A 12464-nucleotide genomic window follows, 5' to 3' on the forward strand; every position below is an offset into this window, starting at 1 on the left:
TAACTAAAGCGAGAGAGAGAGAGAGAGAGAGAGAGAGAGAGAGAGAAGAGAGAGAGAGAGAGAGAGAGAGAGAGAGAGAGAGAGAGAGAGAGAGAGAGAGAGAAAATCAATTATACAAACTGTCATTCTAAACCTGTGTGAAAAACAATCAAATTACAGAGAATCCCTGGAACATGAGCGGTTAATAAAGCTGTCGGCTGGCACCTGCATCACCCATGGCAGAAATACACTCATCATTATTCATAATGGCTTAATTTCCTCACCAATATTCAGAAAGTGAATCAGCCCAGTAGGACCCGGATGACCTCATGAACACAGACCGTCGGACTAACATTCATATTCAAGAACACAAAAAGAGATTTCTGAGAATAACAGAGGGGGGGAGGAGGTATAATGACGTGATATGGCATAATTATTAAAAGAGGAAGGAAGAAAAATGCATGTGCACTGTAATTTCAAGATGAAAATGGACTTTGTGAGATGACATTTAAAAGCCTCGCATGTGAGCGTGTGTTTAGAAGAGTGTGTGTAGCTCACCTGTCTCTGGTCCGGTCTCTCTATAGTGGCATTGGCCCCGTACGCGCGGCACGATTCCACGATATAGTCGGCGCTGATGCCCAGCACAGAGCAGGAGTCTCCACACGAGCCGTCGGCGACCACAATCACACGCGGCCATTCGGCCCGGGACATCTTCCTCAGGTACTCCTCGCTGAACTACAGAGCAGAACCACACAAACAGTGACCCGTCTGATCAGAGCCCAGAACTAACGGCTCTTAGAGCTGGCTGTTTTAAATGAAACAAAAACCTTCATCAAGACACTTTAACAAATGACTCTGATTGGCCAGTTATTTCAGGTGATTCTAAAGCAATCAGTGCCGTGAGTCTAATCATTTACCGAACAAATCCCTCTTAGTTTGTTTAAAATGATACAGAAACATTCATTGAGCACAGTGTACAAACAAATGGCTCTCATGAGCCGACATATGGCTGTTCTTTTATAGTAAATGTGCGTTTACATGCAGAGAATAAGCGGATAACTATCAAAAATCTGCTTATTACAGAAACCGGGTTTCACGTGTTCGTGAAAATAAATAAAAAACAGCTATGCAGAAAACCACGGGTAGGTCACGCAGGAAGTGACATCACCACGTCAGCATCCAAAATGTTGGTGGGAAACGTGTTGGAAGTTGTGTTGTTGTTTCTGTTTTTGTGTCTGCATTATCTACGCATTCAACAAGAGGTTTTGATTTTAACGGAACTACAGCATCTGCGTGTGTTGCGACCGCAGCGTTTTTCATTGTTAGACCAAGAACAAATCAGTGGATATGACATTTTGCTGACCCTTTTAACGCGAACCCCTCACTCATGCTGGAGGTTACAGAAAATGTTAGCATTCGGTTTACTTTAACTTCTTATGAGCCAGTTAATTTTTGTTGAATCCAAACATACCGTTCATCCAGTAGTCAAGATTTCCATACGATCCTTATGATAAATCAAACGACCCACACACACACAGTGTACTTCAGTTCTTGAACAAATGACTCTTATGAACCAGTTCATCAAATACATGCGACTCGACCAGTGTTGCCTAAATAATGACACATGAGTTTTATTGTAGTAAGTTGCATTTGTTAAAAATGTTATTTTATTTACAAACCCGATTCCAAAAAAGTTGGGACATTGTAAAAATTGTGAATAAAAACAGAATGCAATGATGTGGAGGTTTCAAATTTCAATGTTTTAGTCAGAATACATCACAGATGACATATCAAATGTTTAAACTGAGAAAATGTATCATTGTAAGGGAAAAATAAGTTGATTTTAAATTTCATGGCATTAACACGTCTCAAAAAAGTTGGGACAAGGCCATGTTTACCCCTCTGTGTCATCCCCTCTTCTTTTTATATCAGTCTGCAAACATCTGGGGACTGAGGAGACGAGCTGCTCAAGTTTAGGAACAGGAAAGTTGTCCCATTCTTGTCTAACACAGGCTTCTAGTTGCTCAACTGTCTTAGGTCTTCTTTATCGCATCTTCCTCTTTATGATGCGCCAAATGTTTTCTAATGGTGAAAGATCTGGACTGCAGGCTGGCCATTTCAGTGCCGGATCCTTCTACACAGCCATGATGTTGTAATTGATGCAGTGTGTGGTCTGGCATTGTCATGTTGGAAAATGAAAGGTCTTCCCTGAAAGAGACGCCGTCTGGATGGGAGCATATGTGGTTCTAGAACTTGGATAGACCTTTCAGCATTGATATTGTGTGACAAGACGGTTTACGCTCTGTCACGGCAGATATTTCTGCCATTGGATTTTAAGTTTCCGATATTATGATTTTTAAAGGTGGGGTTAGTGTTATTTCAAAACCCTTTTAGAAAAAGGACTCGGGCCGAGTGGAATAACAAACTTGTAGCCAATCAGCAGGTAAGGGGCGTGTCTATGGTGAGAAGAGAGGCTCAGTGAACGCCATTATTCAAAACACACGAGTCACACAGGACGGACATTAGCCAAGAAAGAACTAATATATGCTGCTTTTGCTTGACTATGCTCGTGTGTCATGTTCACTTGTTAGTCCATTTGCGATTGTATTGTCGCTCACTTCAGCGATGATAAAGACCTGTTCATTTCCACACCGTATGGAGTATCTAAATCCCCTCAGTGTCTGTTTCAAGGTTTCAAGCGTCAGCTCACAAAATGTGTCCGACAGGTAAGATACTATAACGTTACTCCTAATATATGTTTGTTTCCTCTTTTCATCTATATAACCCATCCGGTCATAATTGCTATATATGTCGTTAGTTGGACTATCGAGCTTGTATAGCCCACTAACGTTATCGAGTTGTTCATGAGAACGGTTTGTGTTTTGTGATCGCTATAACTCTAATCTGGTCATTATTGTAATATGTCGTTAGTTGGACTCGTGTTCTATCGAGTTAATCATGAGAACGGTTTGTGTTTTTGTGATAGAAGGGGTGGCTTTTTCATTGAATATTTGACCTGGATTAGTAACACAGATTCTGCCATGGTCGTTGCCTGGGTTATGTATGTGTGGGGCGGAGCTATCAAAATAGGGGCGAGACCCTTTTTGGGGGGAGGGGCGTGTTTGTTTTGGTGATTTGAAATAACAACAACGGTTACCAGATAGCACTTACCCCACCTTTAGGTAAAACTGCTTTGTTTGTTATTGGGTCATCATTCCTGCATTCTATAAAAGACGTGTTCAGAACTGATGTACACACAAGATGCATTTAATGGAATTCGTGTAGATACGCATTTATTTGATTGTGTGCACCGGTCAAATAGATAGCACTGCAGAGAGAATAAAAGTGACACCCATCTATGAGTTGCATTACTGTTTAGCTGTGTAAGAAGTGGATTCTTTATCTTTTGCAATAACCACTCCAAATACCATTTTTTGGGTTGTAAAGTTATTTATTTCAAATAAGGCCGTGAACACGTTAGCATTGTCTTACCGTTGTCTCTTCTTTGTGGTCGTTTGTGTGAGTTGGCGCGCTCCCCCAGTGAACGCCTCAGATAAATGCTTCATGAGGAGTTGAGTTATAAAGCTGGTCTTAGTTTTTGTGGTTTATTCTTTGCTGCACTTATGTTATTTTGAAACTGGTAACTTTGTATGTGGTTTAACACTTCTGATTTAGTAAATTGCTATTTTATTAGAATTTTTCAGGTAATGTGAATTTACGTACCCCTAGTTGGAATTGTTAATGGTTTAGTCCAATTTGTGTGGTGGGAATTATTTTTTCTATTTAAAGAAGGCTGTTTGGTGTTAAAAAGGGAGACTAAGCAAACATACGCCTGTAAAAACACTTGGTCGCTGTGTGCCATGGTTGCTGGCTAGCTAGAAGCCAATTTTGAAGCCAATTTTATACCTGGTACTTAAGAATGTTGCTTTAAGTTATTTTTCTATTTTTGTCCTTTTCTTTTGACTCTCATGTCAGCTTTTTTTGTTACTTGTTATGTCATTAAGTGTTGATTTTGTTAAGCCTTTGACCTTAATTGGAGAAAATAAAAACCCATCTTTAGACAAACCGACTTTCTTCATTTTTGAATGTGCCATAACATCAACTCTTAAGGCCAAATTCATCCATCCTACAACATGGTGCCTTTCCAGATGTGTGAGCTGCCCATGCCACACACACTCATGAACCCCAGACCATCAGAGATCAGCTTCTGAACTGAGCGCTGAGAACAGCTTGGGTTGTCCTTGTCCTCTTTAGTCCGGATGACATGGTGTCCCAGTTTTCCAAAAAGATCTTAAAATTTTGATTGGTCTGACCACAGAACAGTTTTCCACTTTCCCACAGTCCATTTTAAATGAGCCTTGGCCCAGAGGAAACGCCTGCGCTTCTGGATCATGTTTAGATATGGCTTCTTTTTTGACCTATAGAGTTTTAGCCGGCGACGGTGAATGGCTCGGTGGATTGTGTTCTCCAATGTTTTCTGGAAGTATTCCTGAGCCCATGTTGTGATGTCCATTACAGTATCATTCCTGTATGTGATGCAGTGCCGTCTAAGGGCGGAAGATCACGGGCGTCCAGTTTGGTATTCCGGCCTTGACCCTTACGCACAGAGATTGGTCCAGATTCTCTGAATCTTTGGATGACATTAGTCACTGTAGATGATGATGATAACTTCAACATCTTTGCATTTTTTCTTGGAGAAACTACTTTCTGATTTTGCTCCACTATTTTTTGCCGTTGGTGATCCTCTGAGAGACACTGCCACTCTGAGAGGCTTGTTATACCCAATCATGTCGCCAGTTGATCTAATAAGTTGCACATTGGTCCTCCAGCTGTTCCTTGTACATTTAACTTTTCCGGCCTCTTATTGCTACCTGTCCCAACTTTTTTGGAATGTGTAGCTCTCATAAAATCCAAAATGAGCCAATATTTGGCATGACAATTCAAAGTGTCTCAATTTCAACATTTGACATGTTATCTATATTCTATTATGAATCAAATATACGTTTATGAGAATTGTAAATTATTGCATTCCTTTTTTATTCACAATTTGTACAGTGTCCCAACTTTTTTGGAATTGGATTTGTAGTATTTTTCATCGTTGTGTGTTTTTACTCAGGACAGCTATTGGATTGGATTTATGCCTTTATGCCATAAAGCTGAAAGAGAACGGGAAATGATTGCCATCCCCGTATCAGCACACTTCTCCTCATCAACCGGCGTGTTTTAAGAGAAGTGAAGGGTTGATCTGTGCAGACGGAGACAGCTAAAGACTCTCATCTGTCATTGTTGGTCGTTCTCCTCTGAGCAGCAGGACGTTTCTGCTAAACCAGACCGACAGCTTGTCACCCAGAATAGCTGTAAATGAAATGAAACTCAAGGCTGGTTTGGTTTATTGGATGTGAGCTGTGTGTCTAGATACATCAGAGACATGACATAAATAGAGCGGCCTGAGAGTCCAAGGCCAGAGACATCATTCACTCAGACTGGAGCACAGTAAAAACATACTGCGTGTCAAACGGCTCGCAATATGCAACAAGAAACACTTCTTCGTGTTTGATTTACTGAGTGGCATCCAGTTTTAATTTTGGAAAATATAGCTACAAGCAGCAATTATCATGGTTCAAGCACTTTAAGCCATGTGTAAAAAGGTGTTGTGTTTTATTTAGCAAGCCTTTAACCATCTCGATCATAGCTGGAAAAGACCACTAACAGTCAATACAGGCCATTTCTCACAGGAAGTATATGGTTTTAAAGCTTTTTAACAGTTTTCGAGGTTGAGCTAAAAACCTAGGGCTGGTCCAAAAAGTTTTTTTTTTCAAAAAAAATCAAAAGTACTAATAAAACCGTATTGTAATTGTTACATTTTCCAAGGATCAGCATTCTCCATCTAAAACTAAGAGACTTGAAACTTTCAGGGCTGGCAGTACTCACACCGACTGCAAACGTCAGCGAGGCGTGCCCTGATTGGCCTGACGGTGGCGCTACAGCGAGCAAAAGTACGAAACGGCCCATAACGCCTAAACCGTTAGGCCTAGGCGCAAGCGTAATATCGCTGGAATCCTTGGCTCAGGATAGATTTGCTCGTCATTCTGGAGAAATATTTATGTGTTTTGGATTTTTTGAAAAACCCTGCGAACTAGTCCAAGTTTTTTTGCCAGATCAGAACCAAACCAATGCAGAAATATATATCAATAGTTATTACAGTTTTTTCAATCGCTAACAAGATGTTCCCATACTTCAGATACTTTTTCTAAACTCCTAACACAGACTCACACCTAACACAATTAGCCAAATGGATCTTTTTCTTATCACAAACATCTTTAGTTAAATATACACTAACTCTTCATTTCAAAGCAGAACACATCTTTATCTGCACACTCTAAATTTACCAAAACACTGGAAATCTGACTCAGAATGGAATTATTCTGTCAAAGAATAACAATTGTTTTCACTTCACAAGGTACATGCAGTCAATCAAAGTACAGCAGGTTTCAAAATTCTGGCTACTGTTAACATTACGAAAACTGCATAGACTTTTATGTTTTAATTTTACAGGTATTTGCATGAAAAACATGCAATCCTCCGTTTTTACACTACATTTCTTGGTTGGGAATTGTATGTCCACATGTACAGTAATGTTCACATTCAAAAAAGTATTCTAGTAAAAAACAAATCAGTTTTTTTTCTGTACTGTTTACTACAGGAGGTAAAGTAGATACATGGTACGATAGAACATAAACACGTTTTACAGTATTGCTTACAGTGAACAAAATATCCATTAAACACACAAGAACATTTGGAACAAAACAAAAAAACAACAGCAAAAAAGCCCAGATAAAAAAATGACTGTCATCTTCATTAATCTCTAACATCTTCAGGGTTAGGCCACATGTTTTCATCAACATCACTTAGTCGATGCACCTGGGATAAGACCACTTGGTATGTTGGATCCACCCTTGGCAATTACGAACTGTGACGTCCCTGCAGCCAGCATCCATGGCTTCAAGGAGGGACATCTGTTCTTGTGGTGGATGGTCATAAACCTTCCACCTCCATGCAGAAGAGAACTCCTCTATGGGCTTGAGGAAAGGTGAGTAGGGCTCCTTGACTCTCACTGTTCCTCTCAAAGGGAAGAGTGTAGAGCTGCTTCATCCGCACTCTGTGTTTGGACAATGCCACCGTAATAGTTTTGAGACTAATGCTATCGATATTGTCAAAAATCTCATGGTCCTCCACAATTCTAGTTTGAATATCTTGCGGTTTTATTGCATTGTTTTCAAGAATCATGTCTACAATGGCAAGCTCTTGATCATTTTTGAGAAGCTTTCCTCTTCTCCCAGAGGGTTGAGACGTTGTATTCTTTAGAGGGACAAAACATTTTACATATGCATTACTGTATGACCTTATTGACATATTGACATGTCAAGTGAGAATAGAATTATTATCAGCTGAGATATATATATATATTTTTAACTGATAGCATTGCTGAAGCAGGGGTTTTATACTGTATCTAAGGTTTGGAATATTGTTCTTTCTATTGTGGGATGTTGTGTGTTAGCATTTGTTAATCCAACAAAAACAATCCAACATTTTGTGGGGAGGTATAGCTTGTCTGTTAAGAAAATGTAAGCATTGTGGAAATGTGTTCAGTGACTGCATATTGTGTGAAAACGACATGAAATGTGTGAATGGTATGGCCACAAAAAAACAATGCTGTGCTAATTGTGTATAGAGTTTTGAAAATGTGACAACTGATTGGACAAACGCTAGTTAGCGACTGAAAAAAACTGTAAAAAGAGTTGGGATTTCGATTCACGTCGCTAAGGGCCGCTAAAATGATCGATGTCGGCCGGGCCACTTTTACTAAAATGGCTATAGCTCACTAAAGGAACGAGATATGTTGACCAAACTCGGGACACGTGTATGAGCTCAATCTGAGGTCACGTGAAACAAATCGTGACAGCTGGCCGCTTGGTGTCGCTATAACGGGGGAAAAAACATACAAATAGCTATAACAACCAAACTGTTAGTTCAATTACTAAAAAATTGGCATGCATTGTCCTTGTCTAAGGTGCCATGATAGTCTATGAGTGAGGACATAAAAAACATGGCCGCCATCAGCAAATGAAGTTTGACCATCTATTAGACAAGGTTCACACACGTGCTTAAAACTCGCTTGAACCCTGATAATTGCTGCTCACAGATATATTTTTGCACTTTGAATTAGATTACAAGTAAAAAATAAAATAAAGGAATAAATAAAGTTAAAATCTTGAAAAGCTGAGAAAATTTAAAGGGATAGTTCCCCCAAAAATGAAAGTTTTGTCCTTGTTCTTTTCACCTTCATTATTATAAATCCATAAGACATTGCTAAAGCTTCAAACCACTAATTAAGATATTTTTGATGAATATTTATAACGATAAATATCTTCCGTGGTTATAGTATGATGGGATGTGGGATGTCATATGTGAGTGGATTGATACCGTATTCTATGTAATATATTAAAGTGTGCACTTTTGTCAAAAGTTTTGTCTACTGTATGCTCCATACTATACATGAAAGAGTCTAGGTAGTGTGCTAGAAGGACACCAGAATAAATAGCAGAATAATACTGATTTCCTCCAAAATAATCTTTGGTTCAGTGACAAACAGCTTGTCCCTCGGTCAAGAAAAGATGGCCAAAGTGTCCCAAACGAGCCTCTATCTTTACTGGAAATGAATGTCTTTCTGAATGCAGCATCCCAGAAAAGAAAGAGCACTTTATAGCAAACGATTAAATATAGTTGGCCTTGACAAAAGACCGAAATAGCAGCGAAGAGAGAGTACAGAGAGTGTGTGGTTTACAGCTGTCTGTGTGTTTATTAAAGGGTTTTGAAATCAACAAAACAAACACGCCCCAATCCCACAATGTCACTAACAGCCTATGCAGCACAGACTCCTCCCCCTCACGAGTGGACACGCCCCTTACTGCGGATTGGCTTGAAGTGTGTCTGGTGCTCAGTCCGATCAATCACTTAGGCTGCGTTCACACTTGTCATGTTTGGTTGGGTTAAAACGACCCCTGGTGCGATCGCTCGTTTACTGCGGTTCATTTGAACACATGTGAACGCTGCCATCCGAACCAGACAAGCGGACCGAGAGCGCTAAAGAGACGAGTCTCGGTCCGCTTCCACACGAACTCTGGAGCGGTTCGACTATGAACGCAACACGGACCAAAAACAGGACGTGATGTCACAAGATGCGACGCATAGTCAGCTGATTGGACGACGCGGAAAGATCGGTGTATCCAGAATGAGTAACGTTAACGTTAGAGGGCAAACGTAGAGCAACGAGGAAGAGCCTCATCAATATTTGGTCAGACGAGCATGTTTCGAAAATGCGAGAAGAAACGCAGAAAAAGCAGACCTGGCTCTTCTCATCAGAGCACCTGCTGGCCATCAGGCGGTACAGACGACAGAACGGCCGTCTCTTTTCTGCACAGCGGAGGAAATCCTGGAGCTGTTTTGAACATTTTATGAGCTCTTCATGAGTTCTCAGCTGGTAATAATAACGCCGTATGTACACGCATTAAATGATGGCGTTTAATCCGGCACACAGCGTTGTTCTGAATGTTCGGTAAGCAGCTCCTACGTCATATAAGCCGACCAATCAGGCTGTGAGCGTCTCTCTAAGCCTTTGGTTCGCTAACTTTAGGTCCGCTGTTAAAAATGCCAGTGTGAAAGCCTAGCGGACCAGGACTTGGTCCGGACCAAACTAACCGAACTACAAGTGTGAACGCAGCCTTACTGTTAAACATAATCTTCTGTTCATTATATGACAGACATATAATAGAGTTCGCTGGCAGTAAATGTGTGTTTAATGAAAAAGTCTCATGTGATGGAAATGACCAGGTGTATTCCTGAGGCAGTGCCTGCTCTACATGAACAGATAACGTCCAAACCTCCGAGAAACGCAATGAGCCAAAGCGTGAAGAGTAGAACGGCTGGAGGTCATCTTCTGCGGTCTCTGAGCAGAATCACGCTCTTCAGATGTATCACCGCAAGACAACTGTTTATGAATTCATGCTTTTTTTTATTTAAGGTGAAAAAAAAGACATGGAACCATTTATGTCAATGTGAATGTCTAAGAAGACCAATGGGTAAAGCTGTTTATAAATCATAGTATTTACAGGTTATGAGAACAGTTATATTATATTATAAGAACAGCTCGAGTAACATTTGTTTTTTCATAATGACTCATAATCCATTACTCACTGATTTATAGATATTATTAGTCGTATGATTCCATGAATGTGTTTATAAAGATGCAGACTGCATGGCTATAATGTGATTATATTATAGTTACAATGACTTTTAGTATTTCAGATTTCTGTTTGTTGTGTTCTTATAAAGACTCATTGTGAGTAATAACGCAGTTATTAACCTCTATAAATGCATCATGGATGACTTTGAGTGAAAACATAGCATGCAATAAAGCAAATGTGAAGAAATCATCAAGATTTGCTCATTATATGTTTCAGTTGTTTACTTGTAAATGTAACTAACAATAATTCCTGTTATTAAATAATGAAAACACAAACAAACAGAGAAATCTTTCATACAAAAAAGTTTTATGTTACATACTAGCAAAGCATGGCAACAGTTTTGAAGTATCATTTCAAATGTTTATTATTTTTCTATTTTATTTATTATTATTTTTAGTTGTATTTTTTTCTCTTTTAATGTATCTTATTCTTATATTATGTTAATCATATGCTTATATGCATGTGTGTGTGTGTGTGTGTGTGTGTGTGTGTGTGTGTGTGTGTGTGTGTGTGTGTGTGTGTGTGTGTGTGTGTGTGTGTGTGTGTGTGTATGTATGTGAATATATATCCATACTCTATTTTTGTGGCTTGTATATGTCTGTCTGTGTTGTTTTTATAAAAGAAAATGTAAAAATTTGATCACAAAAATTGTATAATTTCAAACGGCTATAAGCAATGCCATGCATATGGATGAGGAGATCTAGATCTAACCAATCAAAATGACCATTGATGACCTCTAATGCAGACATTAGCCATTAAAGACATCACCGGTCCAGCAAACGCGTGTCCCTGGAACACTTTCATATCTGATCATTTATACATCACTGCTTTATGGATTATGAGCATGAGCATTGAAAAAGCACGTGCATGCTTTGAAAGTAATTATAAAAATAATATAAATGTAACTATAATCCATAATAGATCTCAATGAGTCTATGAATATATTTATAGAGTAGTAATATTGTAAATATAACACTATTATGATATCATGCCATTATGCTTAGCCATTTGACAATAGCATGAAATATACCGTATTTATGCCTTGTCTGCTAATAAGCAGGAGAAGTGGGTGAAGAAACAGATCCTAACTTGAACTTGAAGAAGTAGTAACGCGGTGAGAGACGCACGCACCTTTGTTCCCAAACGGACCTTGACGTCAACCTTCAGCTTCTTCTGCTCCAGGATGCTCAGCAGATACTCCTGAAACACGCCGATTTTGGTGAAGAAGTGCTCGTTGTGCCAGCAGCCTTCCATGTTGTCGAAGTCCACCCCCAGGTCCAGCAGGAAGCGCACGCTGCGCGGGTCCAGCGCGATCTGCTGCGGGCGGCAGAGCAGCGCGCTCCGGTAACGCTCGTCCAGCAGCGTCAGCTTCAGCACCTTCCCGGAGCGGACAGCGACCAGCGCCGCGGTCAGCCCGACCGGACCCGAGCCCACGACCAGCACCGAGATCCGAGCCCGCCACTGGCGGAGCCCGTCCAGGCTCACCTTCAGCACCGCGTACACCAGCACGGCGAGCGCGGTGCTGAGCGCGGTGTCGTACGCCAGCGTCCGGTACTGATCCACGGGGCTCTCCGCGCTCAGCGCGACCATGACGGGGTTCCTTGGCGAGCTGAAGACGACACGCTTCACTTGTTGAGGAGCTTTGCCACGTTACATGTGGACACTGACTGCTCTCTCTCTCTCTCTCTCTCTCTCTCTCTCTCTCTCTCTCTCTCTCTCTCTCTCTCTCTCTCTCTCTCTCGCCCTTCCCCAGAGGAAATCAGCATACAGATGCGCATTGTTTTCTTTTCTAAGCTCACTGCAGTTAATTTCAGAGTTTAAGGGGGTTGAGCATTTTAAAGGAACTTTTTAAAGGGACAGTTTACACAAAAATTAAAATGCTGTCATGAATTACTCAGGTCATTCATGTTTTTTATGTCATTTTTTTTTTTTTTTTTTTTTTTTTTTTTTTTTATTGCAGATATGAATAAACATTACATTCAATTATCTTAACAAGCAACAATGGATGACAAGGTTCTATAAGTAGAACAATGGTAAGGAAGGGAAGAGAAAAAAAGAAAAAGAAATAAATTACAGAGGCAATAAGTAAGTTATATCATTTCTAACAAGTCATTGTATATTTCCACAAGTTTGACACTTTTTTTTGTGTTAATTTTTTTAAGTGTCTTAATTAAGTAGTTT

General features: G+C 40.1%; 1 protein-coding gene across 1 annotated transcript in view; it reads right to left on the reverse strand.

The window, feature by feature from the left end:
• si:dkey-234i14.6 (uncharacterized) overlaps positions 1–11949 on the reverse strand; it is a 26300-nt gene extending 14351 nt beyond the window's left edge. Inside the window, exons 1-2 of the mRNA XM_067436677.1 lie at positions 11415–11949; positions 538–714 (exon numbers count right to left, since the gene is read on the reverse strand). Of these exons, the coding sequence (XP_067292778.1) occupies positions 538–714; positions 11415–11873 (636 nt within the window). The 5' untranslated portion in view covers positions 11874–11949. The remainder of the gene's footprint in view (positions 1–537; positions 715–11414) is intronic.
• Between the last annotated feature and the right edge of the window lie 515 nt (positions 11950–12464).

Source organism: Pseudorasbora parva, chromosome 25 (genome assembly GCF_024679245.1).
Source record: "Pseudorasbora parva isolate DD20220531a chromosome 25, ASM2467924v1, whole genome shotgun sequence".
In the NCBI taxonomy this organism is placed as follows: Eukaryota; Metazoa; Chordata; class Actinopteri; order Cypriniformes; family Gobionidae; genus Pseudorasbora; species Pseudorasbora parva.